This window comes from Phycodurus eques, chromosome 11 (assembly GCF_024500275.1).
Source record: "Phycodurus eques isolate BA_2022a chromosome 11, UOR_Pequ_1.1, whole genome shotgun sequence".
Taxonomy (NCBI): domain Eukaryota; kingdom Metazoa; phylum Chordata; class Actinopteri; order Syngnathiformes; family Syngnathidae; genus Phycodurus; species Phycodurus eques.
The window spans coordinates 7,525,164-7,543,972 of record NC_084535.1 but is presented as its reverse complement, the minus strand read 5'-3'; the positions used below and the strand labels follow the sequence as shown (position 1 = coordinate 7,543,972).

The following is an 18,809-nucleotide window of genomic DNA, read 5'->3' as shown; positions in this document are numbered from 1 at the left end:
TTCTAATGATGAGTCTTCACTGTGTTGCATGGTTAATTAACTCCCTTGGAAATTCTTTTGTACCCTTTTTCCTGACTGACACTGCACCTTTGGAAGCTCTCTGCGGACCATGGTTCTGTAAGATGTGACAATAAAAATGTCAGGAAAAGCCTATTAAAATTTTATTTAGGGCTTAATCACACTTTAAATGGTGGCAGATGTGTGCTGACTCCCATTTAACGTGGCTTTGAATGTGATTGGTTAATTCTAAACAGGCATATACCCAGTATAAGTGGGTGTGCACAACCCCATGTGAGTGATGCTTTTGTTTGAGGCCAGACCTGGAAATAGAAACACAGAATAATGACGCCGGTTCATGCAGGCAGAAGAAAAACATCACCACCACCACCTGCTGTGAAGCAGCCAGCCTCCTTCATTGGTCCACTGCTCACATTTCACACTCATTAGATGATAAAAGTGTGTGTTTACGTGTGTGTGTGTGTGTGTGTGTGTGAGAGAGAGATCAGTTCAGTCCTTGCAGTGCCATCCCTTTTCATCTGTCAGCCAATCAGGTGCCTACAAGCATCTTCAAAAAACAACCACTGACAATTTAACGCCCATTTTATGATTAAAACCAAATAACAATTAAATTGTAAAATTTAACGTGAACGTGTACTTAAACATCGTCTTGCCGGAGCTCCGTGTCCTTTTGCTGTTGTGTGGTCCACAAATGTTTACTGCATGTGTGAGCATTTTACTTGTGTGTGAAAGCCTTTCAGTTGCATGTGAGCTTCTTTGCAATGCGTGATCGTTTCAGTAATGTGCATGAAAGTGTTTCAGTAGTGTGTGACACTGTTTCACTTGTGTGACAGCGTTTCAGTAGTGTGTGTGTGTTTCACTCATAGGCCATTACAAAACACATAACACACAAATGGAAAGTAGATCAGGAAAATCTTCGTATTTAATTACCATAATTAGGTTTTACCAGATTCCCTTATAAGAAATATCAAGAGTCTAAGAAATTTCACCTGCACTGTCCAGTATGCAGGTATTTATTTCACAGTCACACTGGATGAATTCTTGACTAAAAAGTTACTGAATCGATTTCCAGCCACTGAAACGTTTCAGATTGTATCGTTCTAAATGAATCAATATAGTCTTTGAATCGAATCGGCAACCATGAATCGTGATACGAATCAAATCGTTGCTAAAACGAATCGTTAAGCCCCTTGTAAATAGCGATAAATCGATTCCTAGAAAATGTTTGTTTGCCTGCCTGACAATTCCGCATATCGATTCCTATGAGGAAAAAAAATCCTTGATATTCATCTCAAGTTCGTACTCATAGGCCAAAAGTGGCACTAGTCGAGGAAAAAATAATTACGAGTAAGAGTTATTCTACTAGTGCGCTGAATTGTCTCACTAGTGCGGACAAAAGGGGGAAATGCACATGGACCCAGAGCTAGAAATCAAGGATATCGAATAAATGCTCAAAAAGGATTTTCACATTCAACTTTGGAACTTCCACAGTTTAACGTCAGCGCCTCACCATAGTCAAATTGTATTGTTCGTCAAATTAATATTTGTAAAATTGTTTCAAGCATGGTAATACACAAAATAAATAAATAACATAATGAAAACACACACATTCACCCAAAGTGTCTTTTTCAAAAGAGTAGGAAGTCATGTGTTACTCCACAGGAAGTCCGGGTTGTCCAGCACGCTGGCCAGTTTACGGTTGAACGGTTGGTGGAATTCCCACAGGAGGGCCCAAGTGGACGGCAGCATGGGGCCCAGGCTCCTGTCGGCCGCACGCCGGGTATTGGACAACGGCCGCTCGGTCAGCGCCACCTCCACCTGCTTGGGAAAAGGACCTGACCAGAACATAGAAAGGTTTAAGCCAGGACATCACAATATAGGAAGGAGATAAATTGCATTTATATAGCACTTTTCACAGAGAGGCCTCACAAAGTGCTTCACATACTCAGAATACAATCTTGCATACATAAAATACAGAATCACAGCATTTACACTAAAAATAAGTAACCAATAAATCAAACAAAAATGCAAAAACGGTCTCTCGTTGATTTTCAATGATATTTCGGGTTACCTACCCAAATTCAGAAAATCGAACACCTTCTTTAAGGTCCCTTGAAGGTTTGCCGCATAGTCCTCTAGCCGTAGAATCAGAATCTGCTCCCTGTGGAACACCGTGAGCCAGTCCAGCAGGAATACTATATACATGCCCAGATTCAGCCTGACCTGCGTGGAAGCAAAACAAACAGACCTTTATTAATGGGGTTAAGGAGAGGGACTTTGTTCGAGATATTAGTTTAGACATTTTTAAAATGTCAGGACAACTTTGACCTCAAGGTGCACTGACAAGAAAAATACGCCAGGGGGAACCATAGTTCAGAATTAGCCCCTGACAGGAAGTTTAAACTAAACCCACCAGAATCAGGTATTTTCAACTGTCTCTACCATTATTATTATTATTAATTATTATTATTATTATCATCATCATCATCACTCATCCTTTCCAGAGGTCTGGACTCAAATTGTAATTAATGAATCCATCCATCCATCCATTTTCTGAGCCGCTTCTCCTCACTAGGGTCGCGGGCGTGCTGGAGCCTATCCCAGCTGTCATCGGGCAGGAGGCGGGGTACACCCTGAACTGGTTGCCAGCCAATCGCAGGGCACATAGAAACAAACAACCATTCGCACTCACAGTCATGCCTACGGGCAATTTAGTGTCTCCAATTAATGCATGTTTTTGGGATGTGGGAGGAAACCGGAGTGCCCGGAGAAAACCCACGCAGGCACGGGGAGAACATGCAAACTCCACATAGGCGGGGCCGGGGATTGAACCCGGGTCCTCAGAACTGTGTGGCTGACGCTCTAACCAGTCGGCCACCGTGCCGCTAATTAATGAATCATTTAACTATAATTTATAATAATAGGAAGACATCTCAGTATGACGCACTGCAACTGTACACCACAACCACAACAGCAAACATAGCGTATACAACCGAGCGTAGTGAAATGATGATATAAACGCAAAGATGCTGACCGGCATGGAGTTGGAGAGGCTGGTGCTGTACACGCAGGAACGAAGCGACCTCTCCGACAGGCAGGATTGGAAGAGATGCACAGACTCCAACACCTTCTGATGGAAGTCTTCTGACGACTTGTTTGCCACCTTGAAGTACAAGTAGTCCGAGTACAACCTGGACAGGGAATTATTTTTTTTACAGTATATAAACTAAGGCGTCGAAAGCATAACACACAAGAGATGCTGTTGCTGTTACCTTTCCGCAGGGTCTCGTAACACGATGATGATTTTGGCGTCGGGCTGCACGGTGTGGATGAAGTCCTGGGCCAGGAACGGTGGCTCAGTCTCCTCCCTGTCGCCATGGAGATAGCTCCACGCTTGGTTGTCCCACATCGTGGATGCGCTGGCTTCACCTTTAAAAGTCATTGAGAGTCACTTTTGACATTAAAAATGTAGTGGTGCTTTGAGACACGAATTTAATTTGTTCGGTCAGTACCCTCTTATCTCCAATTATCTTTCACCATTGAAATGAATGGAAAGGCAATTAATCTATTCCAGCTCATGTCCAAAAAAACTCCAAAATTATGATTTGTGTTTTATTGTACTGGACAAAAACTCAGAGTAATAACATTTTCCCTCCACATAATCTTCGAAAACGAAAAAAGTGAATTGATGGTGGCCGGATGTTGTGAAGTTTGCTGCCGCCATCGAGCGGAGGAGAAGTACATGCGCATCTCAAATATTTGCTTGTATCTCAAGAAAAAAATTCCACCAAGCGACAGGTCGTCTCTCAAAAAAAAACTCGTCAACGCAAGCCACGCATATCAAGGCACAACTGTACTTGAAGGGTACGGATAACCACATACAGTATGAAGGAAGGGGACCAAGTTTGGTACCTAAATAACCCTTGCACACTTGACTGAGACATTTCGTCCATCCATCATTCATTGTCAGTACCACTTATCCTTACTAGGGTTGCGGGTGTTCTGGTGCTTATCCCAGCACACCCTGAATTGGTATCTTGCCTAACTGGTGGCTTGAGCCAAAATGAACGCCACACACTTCACTATAACGTGACTTCTCCCAGCCAATCAGAAAAAAACAACCTAATACTAACAATGAAAAATTGCAAAAGTATATATGTTGGAAAATGATTACGAATTTTGACATGTTGTCTGGAACTTTAATGAGTACTCTTTGAAGAGTCAACTAGAGAATAAAGTCATTTTTATTCACTCAAAGGTTGGACAGTTTTGAGTCAACCCGGCACATCCCACATGCACGGAACATTAAACCAACAGGGAGTTGTTCCACTGTAACCACAAAATATTCACAATTTAATATGATTGCGTTTCCATCTGCTTGCATCTGAGCCTCTTGAGGGGACAGTAGTAAAAAAATGAACCATGAACTCTCAGTGTTATCTGAGACCTGAGACCGATCACAGCACCCACACACACACACACCGACATCCACACACACTTTCACATGTTCACCTGTTATGAGCTGCGCGAGGCGGCGACGGTCTCCTGGGGAATTTTCACCGCTTGATCCTTGGATGTTGTACGCCGCCAAGTCAAACAGGTCCAGGTAATCTTCCATGGGGAAACTTTCCTGGAAGCCGTCTTTGAAGCGGATGTAACCTGGATAGACAACGCATAAATGCCCAAAAAACAAACACCGATATATAGAAAGCCTGACCAATGGCGTTATTAATGTAGAAATAATACAGTAAAGAATGCGCATGAGGTGGTAGAATTAGTCGAAAATCTTCCATAAAAAGAAAACGTACAATACGATGAATCCCCATTCCTCTGCCTTGAATAGTGAAAACCTGCAAATAATTGACGCCCGCTTGCTTGTAATTGGATATAGACGACAAAAGATGGCGGCAAAGGACTTAAAACGAAGAGGACCATACGGTATCAACTCTCAGCATCTAGCATGTACACAATCATGAACCCACATCACATAAACGACTGTATTCAGTAGTTAAATTATTCAACACAAACTTTAAAAAAGGATTGTCAATAGTATTAGATGGCCTACTGGCATAAATAATGTTAGCACAAACTTACATGACATCACAAAAAGCAAAATTTAGTCATTAAACTCATCTAGCATTTACGCACACTAATAAATGTTAGGGAATACAGACAAATTGTATAGGCTATTACTAGCGGCATCAGGAGCGAAGCAGAAACACCCTTTCAGTTTCACTTTTGACGGTGACAAGGTGTATTCAAGGACCGCCAAGGCGAAAAGGTCATGACGAAAAACACTGTCAATGAATTAAACCTGACAACAACAATTTCACCAGGTGGTGTCAAAGTAATAATTTAATTGCTTTGGTCTGAGGACAAAAACAGCAAATAGCCAAGATTTTCAGTGAATAACAAGAGGATTTATCTGTTACTAGTTATATTGAGTTTGATTTATATAATTTCCTTTCAAAATACACCTCTAAAGTCACACAAAACAAGTACATATTGCTTTTTTGTTTTTGTCAGATTCCACCACAGAAGGGTAAAATAAAATATGTTAAGATTATTGGAAAATTTGATCTGCAGTGGAAAAAAAACCTGCATATAAAACTTGACATAATGAAAACTTTTATGATCTCGTTTTGTGTCATTTTTAACTGAAAAGTCTACTCAAAAGTTGACAAACTGCTGTATCGGAAACAGCTGGAATTCGCTAGGTAAGGTAAATCATGTTGCTTTTGTAACCAAATATGTCTGTTTTCTCAGTAAAAATGTATCTTAAATGTTCATTACACCGTACGTTTTTGGCTTTTCAGAGCTCTCTCATAAAACGAGTATTTTTCAACGCGAAAAGTTAGAATTCATGTTACTAATGAGATATGGTCATCTGTCAAGGATGAAAGTAGTAAGCCTCGTAAAATGGCGAGGCAAAGGTTCAGGACAGGACAGGGAGGTGAAGCGAAGGTCTTCAGTTGAGAAGGAGTAATAACGTGACGTAATATTCTACAAGGTAACTTTAACCTCTATCAAAGTTAATTTTGGTTAAGATACTTTTACTCAAGTATCGCTTTCATCTTCTGTTGTACACCAGTATCTGTACTTCTTAAGTACAGTGTGCAAGTACTTTTGCCTCCTCTGGTGCCTCACCAAAGCGTTTCCTGGTCCACCAGTGCGGCTCCTTCATGATGTTGAACTTGACGTCGGGATGCAGCAGCAGCCTGTGGAACAAGTCGGTGGTGCCGCACTTGGGCTGCCCGATGATGTAGAAGTAAGGCAGGCAGCGCAGGCGCGAGAGCCCGCCGTCGTCGCGCCGGCGCGGTTGCAACTGGAAGGTGGACGCCAAGCGGTCACACACTCTCTTGAAGGTCTTGGAACGCAGAGCGTATAGGTTCCCCCTGTACGGATCTCGGGTTTTTTCAACAGACAAGTCCTCGTACCAGCACGGGCTTTTCACTCCTGGCAGGAAGTGGCGAGGGATCGCAGAGAATAACTGTGCACATAAGGAGGACAGTATATAAGGAGGAGAGTATTTTTTTTCCAAACAGAAGGATTTAAAATTAGTATAGAATTAATGAGATAAATCATAAATAATTGAAAATATTTATCACCATACATTGAAATTCAATATTATATACATTATTAATATTAAGTAAAATAATGTCATCCCAAGCATGAACAAAATATTTGTTTTCAGATAGAAACAAAAACAAAACAAAAATTAAAAAATTTTAAGATGGATGCTCTTTGTTTGACAGCAACAATAGGTTTCTTGCTTTAAAAGAAAAAAAGGATGACAAGAAAAATGTAAAAAAAAAAATTCAAAAAAGATGACCCCGCTGGTGCTAAACTGCGAATATAGGGGTGTGTGCTGAGTGGCGGTGGGGGGTGGGTTTGTGGGGGTGAGGTTATATATAGGAAATAAAACAATCGTTAAAAATTGAAAATTTTCACCAACAATTTTCCCCCGTTGCTAAATACTCGAGGTGTAGTGGGAGGCCAAAATGTCCGTCTTTTCTTTTTAAGAAGTTGCAACATCAACATATTGTCTTCTTTTTAGTAAATTGATGATGTGGATATTTAATAGGGCTCAGTGGAAAAAAATGTTTGCGCCGCCGGAACCAATGTTTCACATCGACATTTATTGCAGAAGGACGCAGTGTTGGGCCCCTGAAAAATGACAGAGGAGCGCCTGTTAGATGTGTAATATACATATAACATTATTTTATGAGTGAGCTGAATGGTAGTATCGTATATTGTTTCTTTTAATGAAAGTGCATCAGTTTTGTTTTCTTCATTTCCAGAAATGAATGATGGAGACAAGTACAGTAACAGTATCACTGTCAATGGTTTGACTTCTTACGCTACAAAAACATTAATGGCAATTGTTATTGCTTTGAGTCAACAAGTTTAACGCACTGCTGAAAGGATATCGTTAGTCATGACTTTCTGCCATCCAGAGGCTGAGCTGCATCGTATTTGCTTCCGGAGAAGATGTGAGGCTATAGTCCGGGGCAGTTACACTTCTTGTCCCCTACCGGTTTTGTGTGGTAACACGGTACACCTCTGTTACACCCCTACAAAGTGCAACATAAAAATTCCTGACAGAATACTCACATGGGAGTCCGTCCCAATGATGTCCTTCTCGTCAGGAACCCTCCTCGGTGGGTATTCCAGTTTGGAGCGGATCACCCTCGCCAGCTGCTTCATGTCTACGGCTGTCCTTTTCAAGGAGATGCTCGATGCCAAAGCTGCTGCTGATGTGGCATTGGTCGGGACATCGGCAGCTTTGAGGTGATGGGGCGGGGGCGTCAGCAGGAGTCCTTTCTTGTCCCACGTCAGGACGTAGGAAGTCATGATGAGGAAGGTCAGAGTCAGACCAAGCAGGAAGACCACCACTTGGACTTTGGATAAGCTCCATAGGTTTATTCTGGACCACTTTGTACACACATTTACATGAATGCGTGTGTGCCTGTTGTCCAAAAACGTCCTGATGGGTGTTTTTCCGCAATGTTCAACCATGGATGCGATGTGGGCGTCCGACTGGGTGGTTCTGCCATGCTTGTACCCAAACATGGTGACATGAAGCCGGCATGTGGAGGGAGAAGCTCATTGATACTTCAAGTCTTTGGATTTCTGCAAAATTAGAAACACTTCTTAAAGCAGAGGAAAAGCTCATTTTAATATTTACTCTCCCACGGAGGCGTTGCGTGTCAATGTGAAGCTTCCTAATTTTAGCTACGTAGTGTGTGCACACGTGTGTGGTCGTTTTAACCTAAAAGACAAGCTCTCGAGGTCAGAATAACAGTTACGCTGTAATTCAACACTGAAAACACAACATTAATTCTCTGTGGACTCAAAGGGGCCGCGCCACAGCTTATTTTGTTAACCTTATGATGATAATTGTGGAGATTATGAATGAACACGCTTTGAGTATTGATACAGGTGGAGAATCAGCGCTAGCGATAAAAAGTAAGAAAGCAGTAATTTTACTTAAGCGACACTTCATTGGAAAATTTACTATTTCTTTGCCCGTCATCGCGCAGCAGAGTAGTGTTGGATCTCGGCCAGGAAAACATGACATCAGTTAGCACGTTAGCAGTTATATTATTACGTATTGTCCAATCAGTTAAGCAAACAAGAGCATCTCACAAACAGGCTCTTACCGTAAAGCGCAGAAGTGACTGGAAAGTTACCATTAAAACTGATTAGATAGCCCACTACCGCATTTAACACACATTAAATTCTCAGTTGAACAACCACCAGTGATGTTCTTAAACCATGGTGCTTAGACAACTGTACAGTCAACTCTCGTTAATCGTGGGGGTTATTTTCCAGACCCACCCACAATAGATGAAAACCTGTGATATAATAGAGACCATATAAAAAACATTTACCCCTCCCACATACTTTCAGGGCTGTGAAATGTGAAATGGAAAAAGTAAAATCCGAGGAACAATTGGGGGGTGGGGGGGTCTCTCACAAACACACATATAACACAAATGAACAATATAACAAGTTAAACAACTGTTAACTACGTTAGTAAGTATGTAGCAAATTCATAGAAATGTGAAACACCTGGTAGTCTATAATTTGACTGCTGCGCGTGCTTCTTTCCGTTGACGTGATCGACCAAGCGCGTTCTCCCTCCAGATCCATACTTCACATCCTGATGACACAAGATGCAGTATGCCTTTCCTTTCATCTTTGTAATATTTTCGTGAAGATACTCCTTTCCGACTTTTAATACCAGCCAGCGAAAATTCCACGGATTCTTGATCCCGTTATCCTTATCAAGCTTCTTTAGTGTAGGTCTCCCTGTCGTCCCTCCGTACTATGTCCCTCCGTTGAAACACACATACCACAAACTTATTAATGTTAAAACATGACAGCATACGATGAATTTGTACCGCACCAATAAAATATAAATGGCGGAAGAGTTGCACCTTGCCTGCCGTAATATGGTCCTCAGTGCAGTAAAATTGACGGTCACGATTACAGACCATCAATGTCGACAGAGTACTATGTTAACTCCCCCAAATGCAAATTTACACGATTTACATAAATGATTTTTCTTCAAGAAAAATCCGCGGAATTCTGCGGATCCGTGGACTTTTCACAGTCCTGCACTTTAAACACCTTCAAACTTATCAAAACAAAATTATTAAAACACAATGTAAATTCATTTGAATGTGAACAAATAAAATTGTAAGCATAAAATGGATAGAAAATACTGTACATACTGTAGTGTCTGTGTACATACATGTGCCTTTAAGAGGCGGGGCCTGGTGGGGTGGCGTGTACAGTCAGCGAGTGCGTCTGAGTGTCTGAGCGTTTGGGGTGTGGCCAACAGCAGCTCCTTTGTGTGTGCTTTACTGTTCTCCCACCATTCAATAAACAGTTGCATGCACACCTGTTGCTCTTTCTATCCCACGTGCTTACTGTAATGTAAAATACTTACATTACAGTAAGTATTTTTCAAAACCCCCTAAAAAAAATATTGCTTAAAAACACTCAGTAGAGCAAGAGTGCGTGCGATGAACCGCCATATATCAGTGGAACACTCTTGTACAGTTTCTCTGGTCCGAAACAACATCCATGTCCCTCTTAGTTTTTTATTTCGGGTTCACACAAAAGCGACCACAAACGTTGCTCTCTTCTCTTATGGTTTACAAGAATCTATACAGGAAGAAGACTTGATGAACAGAAAAGTAAATAAAGCAGCAGGATTTTGCTGTGTTCACAGTTTCACACCTGTCCAACTGAGCCGCATCAAGGCGGAAAACCGACTAGAGTTTAAGTAAAACAAACTAAAAGGTGCTAGTGTGAACGCAGCCTCAAACAAGCGTACCACTACAGTACTGACTAAGTAACATACTAGAAAACATCACATCTAAAATGTAAATAAATTGAATTAGTCAGTCTTGTTCCTTTTTGTTCCATCACTTGTTGCTAGGCAGAATTCATAGGGTTTAAGCATAACTGCCCCAACAGACCGTGAAACAAAATTTGAATATAGCAGACAAGAAAGTCACTCCAAAAACAGCACTGTAAGCAGTTGATGCGTCCACATTAACCTCACTATTTCATCACCGCTCTGTATTACATATAAAACTACACTGTTCTGAAATACTGCATCTATCAACTCTCATGACTATGACACGCTCATGTACCTCATTACAATGAAACTCACAGGTAGGATACTAATATACTTCTAATAATATTTGTGCATTATTTGGCATGTGATAACTTTATGTAAATGTGCAATATTTAGAAGATACTGGCGCTATAATTTTGGTGCGATTTTGGATTTGGACAACAGTCTTCTGCTGCATATTGACAACGCTCATATTCGCCAAGATTGTATTATGCATTTTTTAAACCTACCCTCAGTTATTTGCTGATAAACTCACCTATTCTCTGTTTTTGAGCTTAGGACAGAGCCCTATCTAATTTAAAAGTATTGCTCTGGCACCAGCTTGTGGCAACCTAGTGTCAAGGTACTATGTTGAAGTAGGGGGGAGGAGCTTCATTTACACATGACAGATCCCTGTCTAAAAGAAAAGTAGTACTTTGCTGCTATCTTGTGACATCTATAGGCAATTATAAACCTTTTAGGGAGGCTTTAATTAGTCGTGGGTCAAATGTTGATAGCTTATCACGTCAGGAAATACTGTGAACGCTCAGCAAACCCAAAGAGATTTTAGTAGGTGACAGCTTGTAACGAGTGATGTCATCTTTGGTTTTAACTTGTTTTAATAAAGTCTACGCGAGTCCTAACAGGCTGGATTGCGTGGAGAAAAAAAAAGTGCACGTGTTCTAATAAAACAGCTCAGAGTCCTCTCAGGCTTATTGGGGATGTTTGAGTGGTGCAAAGTAAAACACCTTACTGGGCTTATCCCACTGGGGAAGCATTATGGTTCTTGTTGAAAGAAATATCAGCATACTGTATATTGATGTTTTTAACTGACTCAGCATCTAAAAGCTAGTGTCAACCAATAGGCATGCTTTTAGGAGGTACTTTGAGTTCTAGCAGTATCCTTTACATTTACCCTGTACTGCCACATTCTTGTCAGAGTGCCCGCCGCTCATTGCGGAAACTACCTCTACCCTGCTTCTTGAGATCATCATGCTCTGTTTAGCGTCAGTATTGTAACATGCACGCTGCATGAATCTCCTACAAGCGGCAGGGTCCTCTGTGACAATACGCAGGTGCTTGACTCTCACGGAATGTAGTACGACTCGATGTTTATAGCCGCGTAAATACAGCGTGACCGACTGCGAGTGAGACATGGCTGCGTCCCACTGTTGGAAAGAGAAAGCACAGCCACATAAGGAAGTTAAGCCTGGTACACACATACAGCAATTTTTTTTACTTCTAAAGCAGGGCACACACATACCGTACTGACAATCGGGCCAAAAATATTATCTTGAGCGATTATCATGTGGCGTGTTAAAAGTGATGTTTACTCCCCGATTTGTGGTTGGGCCTGAAAATCGCACATGTGAAACGTGTTCAATATTAACGATTGCAAAGCCTTACGTATGTATCAACCTTGGTTTGAACGACTACAGATTTGTCTTTTGTTTCAGGTGAAAATAGTCAAGTTGACGTTGATTAATCAAAGTTTTTCTCAACTAGCAGTTTACGCGACTGTTTTTATTTCCCTCCAAACACAAGCCTACTCTCTCTCTATTCAATGACTCTCTCTCTATTCAATTACATTCAAACACTTTCATGGCCTCGCAGACAGTCGTAACTTATAGAACACTAACACCAACTCCCGTAACACAACTCTAGAGTCGCTAGTTGTAACAGTACAATAGATTGCTCTAAATAAAAAAAATAAAAAAAAATCACAGGACGTTTTTTGGTCTTGGTTGCAGCCGTGAATAACCATTTGTTTTCACAATAAAGAGTGTGGATAACCACCACATCAAATAGCCTGAAATAGGCCCAATTATCGGTATGTGTGTAGCCCGCTTTTGGAAGCATCTGTGTGGATGTGGACATGAAGCAATCAAAAACTACTGTAGCTGGTTGAAACAGTTGTAGCGGGCTGAAAGGCTGAGTGTCAAATCTAAAATTTCCATTTGGGGGGAATTAAGTCATACCACAATGGCTCTAATGACTGACTTTGTCATTGATGAATGACGATTGCATCCCAGGAATCTGACCTCTCATAATCTGTTCAACAAACATACTCAAACATAAACAAGAAACTTCTAAAAAAGCCAAAGTAATGTTAAACCTCTTGCATAAATATGACTTCTGTCTAGGGAAGCCCACCTTGACATATGGATCACAGATGTCCTCCACTGTGTATTTGCACATGCGCCTAGGTGTGTATGTATGTGCACGTGTATGTTTTTCTTTAGCGGCGCTTTAAAGCCAATGTGGCATTAATAACAAGCAGACAGCAGCTGAAGATGTGTCCTACTGTGCGAAAGAGGCGGCGTAATTGCAGGTAAAAGAGGGTCTGTAGGGTTTATTACCACTATTTTGGGAGACAAATGGAGCGTTATTCTAAACCACTTTATTTGGAGAAAGTGGGCGGAATGTGAATTGTTAGTATTAATGTCTCGTAGGGAAGCAAAACTGCTGCCAAGTGGTTTCTCCTTCCAAATAATGTAAATAAAACAATACAGTGTATCCAGATTCTCAGTATGTCTGCATATGGGTTTGTGAACTGAAACAATGATTTGATGTACTCATGAAACTAAAGGCTCAATTACTAATTAATCACACTAACATCATCTCACAGGCCTCTAACACTGCTTCTGGCAACTGGTCAGTGATATTTTTCTATGTAAAAAAAAAATGGTAAGGGATCAACCACTCAAATAGGCAGCATACCAGGAAAATTACAGTAGCCCTCCTCACGGTCTGATGTACTTTTTGAATTTCCATATCAAGTAGTCTGCATGATTTTACCTAACTAACGTATGTGACGATCAACAGAATGTTTTATTTTTTTCTGGTAACATGTTGCTAGGCAGATTTTGCGGGGCACATGATCATACTGCCCAAGCCCAATAAAGTAAAGTAATGCTCACAATGCTGCATCCTTGACAATTTGTGTTAGGGGGCTCTTCTGGTGGACAATACCATGGACTTACTGCCAGTTTGGTATGTGAACCACTGCACTACCAATGACCCAAGGCTTCATATCACTTCTTCATTTTATGTTTTTAAAGTGAAAGCGGTGGCGGTGCTTGAACCTTGCACATGCCTGTTCTTGGTTTCACCTCAGACTGCACTGAGCTCTCGATTATGTTGACAAAAAAAAAACCTGTCAACACTCTCAGACATGCAAGTTGAAATCCAGGGTGCGCACATGACATGTAGTAGCTTGATCACGCTCTTTTCCTCAGATTCAATCGTGAGACAACCGCCACTCGTGCACTTGAAGAGACATCCCAACGTCTGCGAATGCACTAAGAGCCATGCAAAGCCATAAAGTTGATATCATCGTGAAATATTTATTTTCTAAAACAGGAGGAGAAGCCAGTCTCTAACGTAATGGAGCCCGTGCAGTCGGTATGTACGGCTCGAACTGATGGCGTGCGGTTTAAAGACTGTGGAAAGTTCTCATTTGTCATGGTGTAATTTATCCAACGTCAATCAAAAGAAGCAGCCAGATTGAGCTTGAGTTAAAAAACATACAGGATGGTGCCTTCCTTAAAACACGACTTAGCAATAACACATTTGAAATAGCATCACATGGAATAGAAAAAAATTCCAGGGAAAGCCATTAGCCATCAGGAAAATGACTTAATGGGAGCAGCATGGAATGACGAATGCAGATAAGAATGAAACTGCCCAATAGTTTGTTTTCAATGTAAACCCAACAAGTAAACAATACACTCTTAAAAAAAGACAGTCAGAGGAGTTGCCAGAACACTTGAGCGCGATGCCATCCTCCCACATTCCTGATGCTACAACAAAAATTCTTCTCTGCAGTTTGTGGTGGACCCCCAGTCTAAACAGTCAGATAGCAGTCTCTCATCCTCCTTCCCATACTTGGAGCACTACCTCACGATTTGTGGTTGCCAAAAGAAGCATGGTTTTCACATCTCAGGAGGTTCTTCCACTATTTCAAGGTGACAGGTGGGGGCTTGGTGGGACAACCTGAAGTCTTCCTCCACATGCAGCAGACCAAAGAAACCACAAGGCAGCACACACCCAAGACTAACCTGAAGGAGGTTAGTCTTGGGTGTGTGCAGTTGCGGTGCATCGACATAACACTTGTATCTGCTTCCGTTGATGAATAAAGACCTATTTCCACTAAGCAGTATAGTTTGTTGGTCCAGTTTGGTAGTCAACCTTGTAAAGGATACGAAAATAGCCAGACTGTAGTACGTTGTACTTCTATTGCCAACTTGAGGTGGGACAAAATATTGATACCAGGATATATCGCATTGTTATCGCAACATACAGTATTGACATACCAGCCCTGACATCTAAGTTACATTTGACTATTAAATGTAAATTCAGTATCTAAACAAAACAACCAATGAAATAAGGCTGAAACAATTAATCGAATAACTATAAAAAAAAGGTTTTAAAGTTGAACCAAAATTTCTGCCTTGAATTTCACAGTGACCATTTGTCCACATTGACAAGGTTACACTATACGACATCTGGGATTTGTTTCACAATTAAAAAAGAAGGTGAAGTGAAATTTGTCAACCGACCATGTCTATGCTCTACGATCGCCAACACAATGTATCAATGTTAGCTAATTTAATATAACCTATCACCGCTAGTTAGAATGTATTGTTGTGCCCCCACAAGTGATCGAGCATATACACAACTTCCGGTGCACTTTCAATTGCTGTATTGAACAAACGGTAACAAAATAAACACGTGATAAGCACATTCATACACAAGCTGCTATGGCAACAACTGAGGCTCAGGTACTCTACGTGCAGACAGGGTTACGGTTAGCCAGTTAACAAGCAGCTGCTAACCTGAGCTCACAACTGTCAACTATACACTCTCATTCGCTGACGAACCTATCCTCCATTATGAGACAAGAAAAATTCATTTATTCGTTGTTTTGTGCTTTGTAAAACACCATAAAATGCCACAAGATGGTGTCAAATCCCTGTCTAATCACCCCAAGATGGCACCAAAAGCTCCGTCTTGGTGCCAAAGAACTATGTTGAAGTGACATATTTTGACTGAGAGACTATAAAATTTTTATAGGGGCGTCAATTATTCGCAGTTTTCCCCTGTTTCCGCCCAGACTTGGCCCCTATTACTGTATTAATTATAAAAAATTTACAATTTGGCTATGCACGGTCATCGTCATTACTTAGTTTTAACACAACAAGTGTTTTTACAAGTTTTCCACTTTTTCAGCTACATTGCAGTAATTGATGCATTTTATTTTGCTATTTGTGGCAGGGCTTGGCCCCTATTTATTGTACACCCTAAACTGGTCGCCAGTCAATCAGAGGGTAAGAGTGAGAATCGTTCCACCGCCAGCTGCACTAAATCAGCCATGTGAACAACTACACTACAAATGTAGTAGTACACTTACCATATAACAATTACGGGAATACAGTACACTAGACAACGGTTTACATTTAATGCATCTTGCAGTAGTACTGCCGCTGAGATTTTAATTGGTAACTAAATCTTTTAATGTTTCCATCATTCTACTTCACCAGTTAGACCTATTTGACATTCATATCGACATATTTCTAACATCACTGAACTAGCCAGGGTTGAGAGCATTAAGGAGGGTAGAGGGGTGCTGGGATCATGCAGCAGTAGAAGGAATCCGCCACTGTCGCCCAACACTCAAATCTAAACGTGTCGCGCTAGAATAAACAGAAAAACAATCAGAAGCGCAAACTGTCGCCCGTGCAAACATGAATACTTACAACAGTTATCTGTTCACTCTAAATCACAAGGCGCAATGTTTGCAACTCACTCTCCGCTAGGCCAACACGTAATAACTCTGACACTGTGCAGCTGTTTAATGAGCTGAGGTTTATCTCTCAGGATTACAACTAAACACATACACACACTCATTTAAAGAGCTTCTGCCAACATTCAAGGATTTCTAATCTCGCAACTGGAAAGAAGTGTTACATTTTTATTTCGTACAGTGGACTCCCCGCTATTTATGGGGGACAGGGACCAAGCTGGACAGCTAATGGGGGAAAAAAAATCCCTTAATAGCAGGGGTCACCCAGAATTAATCAAATTGACTACATTAATATTTTAAATCTGGGGGTCCATTGTATTCCTGTAAAGTTCTCATACAATTCAGCTTTGCATGTCTATACAGACAAACTGTATGGAGACACACTGTCCACTGTATTGTATAGAGAATTTGTCATCAGATGACGCTGCTAAAACAGTTCAGTAATGTTTACAGGCAGGGCTGTTTCAGAGAAATGCATTTTGTATTTCATACAGAGTAGTTTAGTTAATGTGTATCAATAACATGTCCCATAATCTTCCATATTGTTGTTTAGAGGAACATTTTCATTTCCAAATGTTTCATTGGCTCGTGGGGCTGTTATGATTAAGCCATAGAACTCTTCCGAGCAACAAGTGACGGTACTGACCTGAAAAAATTTCTTTAAGAAATGTACTTTTTTTTTCATGTAAATTTTATTTAGCCATTAAAACCTCATTGTTAATAAAAAAAAAAAGTATTTGAAAAGAGTTTCCTGGTCAGGACAGGCAACAAATAGGTTCGACTGAACAGAGATTAATTAACATTGTACAGCACCATACTATGTGAAAAATGTTGCCCACTCAACAACCATTGCAGCCTCGTCATCCTGGAAGTTTCTTATTTTGTCCTCAAATGAGGTTTTGAGTTTTTCCTTGCTCGATTGGGGGTTTAGATCAGGAGAGTTATTTTTTGTTAAATGTGGGCCTGTGACAGTCTTTTGGGATTAAGGGCTATACAAATAAACTTGATTAAAAGTCTTTGTCGTCTTTATTTCTAATACGTAACTAATTTAAAAAAAAAAATAACAATACAACAAAAGCAAAAAAAAGAAAAAAAAACTCAGAAAAGGTAGATTCAAGCAAAAAATAGATTAAAGTAAACTTGACTTGACAGGCCAAGCTAAAAACATTTAGACAAACAATCTCAAAAATACACCAACTTTATACAAGTTGCTGACTACTTTAAAGCTAGAATGTAAATTTAGTTATCAAATTGTTATAATGAATGAGCCTGCCATTAAAGGGAACAAAAACGCAAGACTGTAGAAGTACTATTGTAGTCATTTTGCCATGTTGTACCTGTTAAAAACCCCCTACTAAAACGCCACTGGGAACCTTAGGCAACTAAAACCATTTCAGTCATATCAAACTTAAAAAAAATATCGAATTTGATCAAATCCACAACATACAATAACATAATACTTTAATCTAACAGTTAACAACCAAACTTAATACTCACAGTTGAGTGGCTCGCCAGGCATGATCAATCAATCAATAAGACGAGCCATGCTAATTCAAAGGAGAGAAAAGAGGACGGGACAGGTGCCTGGCTGCCTGCCTGCGTGGGATAGGAAAGCGTGTCGAGCGCGCACTGTGCTCATGGTCGGCTTTAGCAGCACAAATGAGAGAGTTTCCGCTGCCCTCAGGCTCCATCTGACTGTTGGAGTGAGGGGCGGCGCGCCGACGTGCAAATCTTCCGACACTCATCCCATGACTGCTCCTCCGCTACCAAGATGCAGGATCGATTAGGTGTGGCCAGTCCTTACCCAGAATCCACCGCGCGGCTAGCGGAATTGGCGGCAAGGTGAGTCGTGTGCGGCGGTTTTGTTTGTTTTGTGTTCACAAGCTACGCGAACTTTAACGCAGCACAACATGGACACCGTTTACTTTTTTTTTTTAATTACATTTTGCCTTCATTCGTGGACAAACGATTGGCCGTTTTTTGGCAGACCTGGATAAATAATCAACAATTTAATGTTCAGGTTTTAATGTAAAATTGTATTTTGCTGTGATACCTCTATTATTTCCCTTCACATAAGGTGGCCGAGTCAGGTCACAACAAAACGCCACAGCACGACATTAACACACAACGGAGAGGCAAATATCACAACACAGTTACATTAACATACAGCGGAAGTGACCGTGCGACTGCCTCTGGCTGTTTAATTTGTCCGGGTACCGGGGACTCATTGCAGACGGACCAACGGGTTTGACATTATCTTTAATAAGGAAACATTTATTAAATGATTATGCTAATGAAATCCGGTATATGTGCTACCTACTTAAGCATTGAACAAACCGGGCAACGGTAAAG

The 18,809-nt window shown here is 40.9% G+C and overlaps 1 protein-coding gene across 5 annotated transcripts; it reads right to left on the bottom strand.

Annotated features, from left to right (window-relative positions):
* Positions 1-939: 939 nt before the first annotated feature.
* LOC133409679 (carbohydrate sulfotransferase 15-like) lies at positions 940-18,186 on the bottom strand. Of its 5 annotated transcripts, XM_061690031.1 has the most exons (10): positions 17,955-18,186; positions 9,266-9,357; positions 9,094-9,184; positions 7,633-8,151; positions 6,166-6,508; positions 4,531-4,677; positions 3,291-3,447; positions 3,053-3,209; positions 2,094-2,241; positions 940-1,853 (listed from the first exon to the last, which is right to left on the bottom strand). In XM_061690031.1, exons 4-10 carry the CDS (start codon positions 8,089-8,091, stop codon positions 1,663-1,665), a joined length of 1,602 nt encoding a protein of 533 aa, XP_061546015.1. In that variant the 5' UTR covers positions 8,092-8,151; positions 9,094-9,184; positions 9,266-9,357; positions 17,955-18,186; the 3' UTR covers positions 940-1,662. The 5 variants fall into 5 exon arrangements, with proteins under 5 accessions (XP_061546015.1, XP_061546016.1, XP_061546014.1 ...); XM_061690032.1 differs by lacking the exon at positions 9,266-9,357; XM_061690030.1 differs by lacking the exons at positions 9,094-9,184; positions 9,266-9,357.
* Between the last annotated feature and the right edge of the window lie 623 nt (positions 18,187-18,809).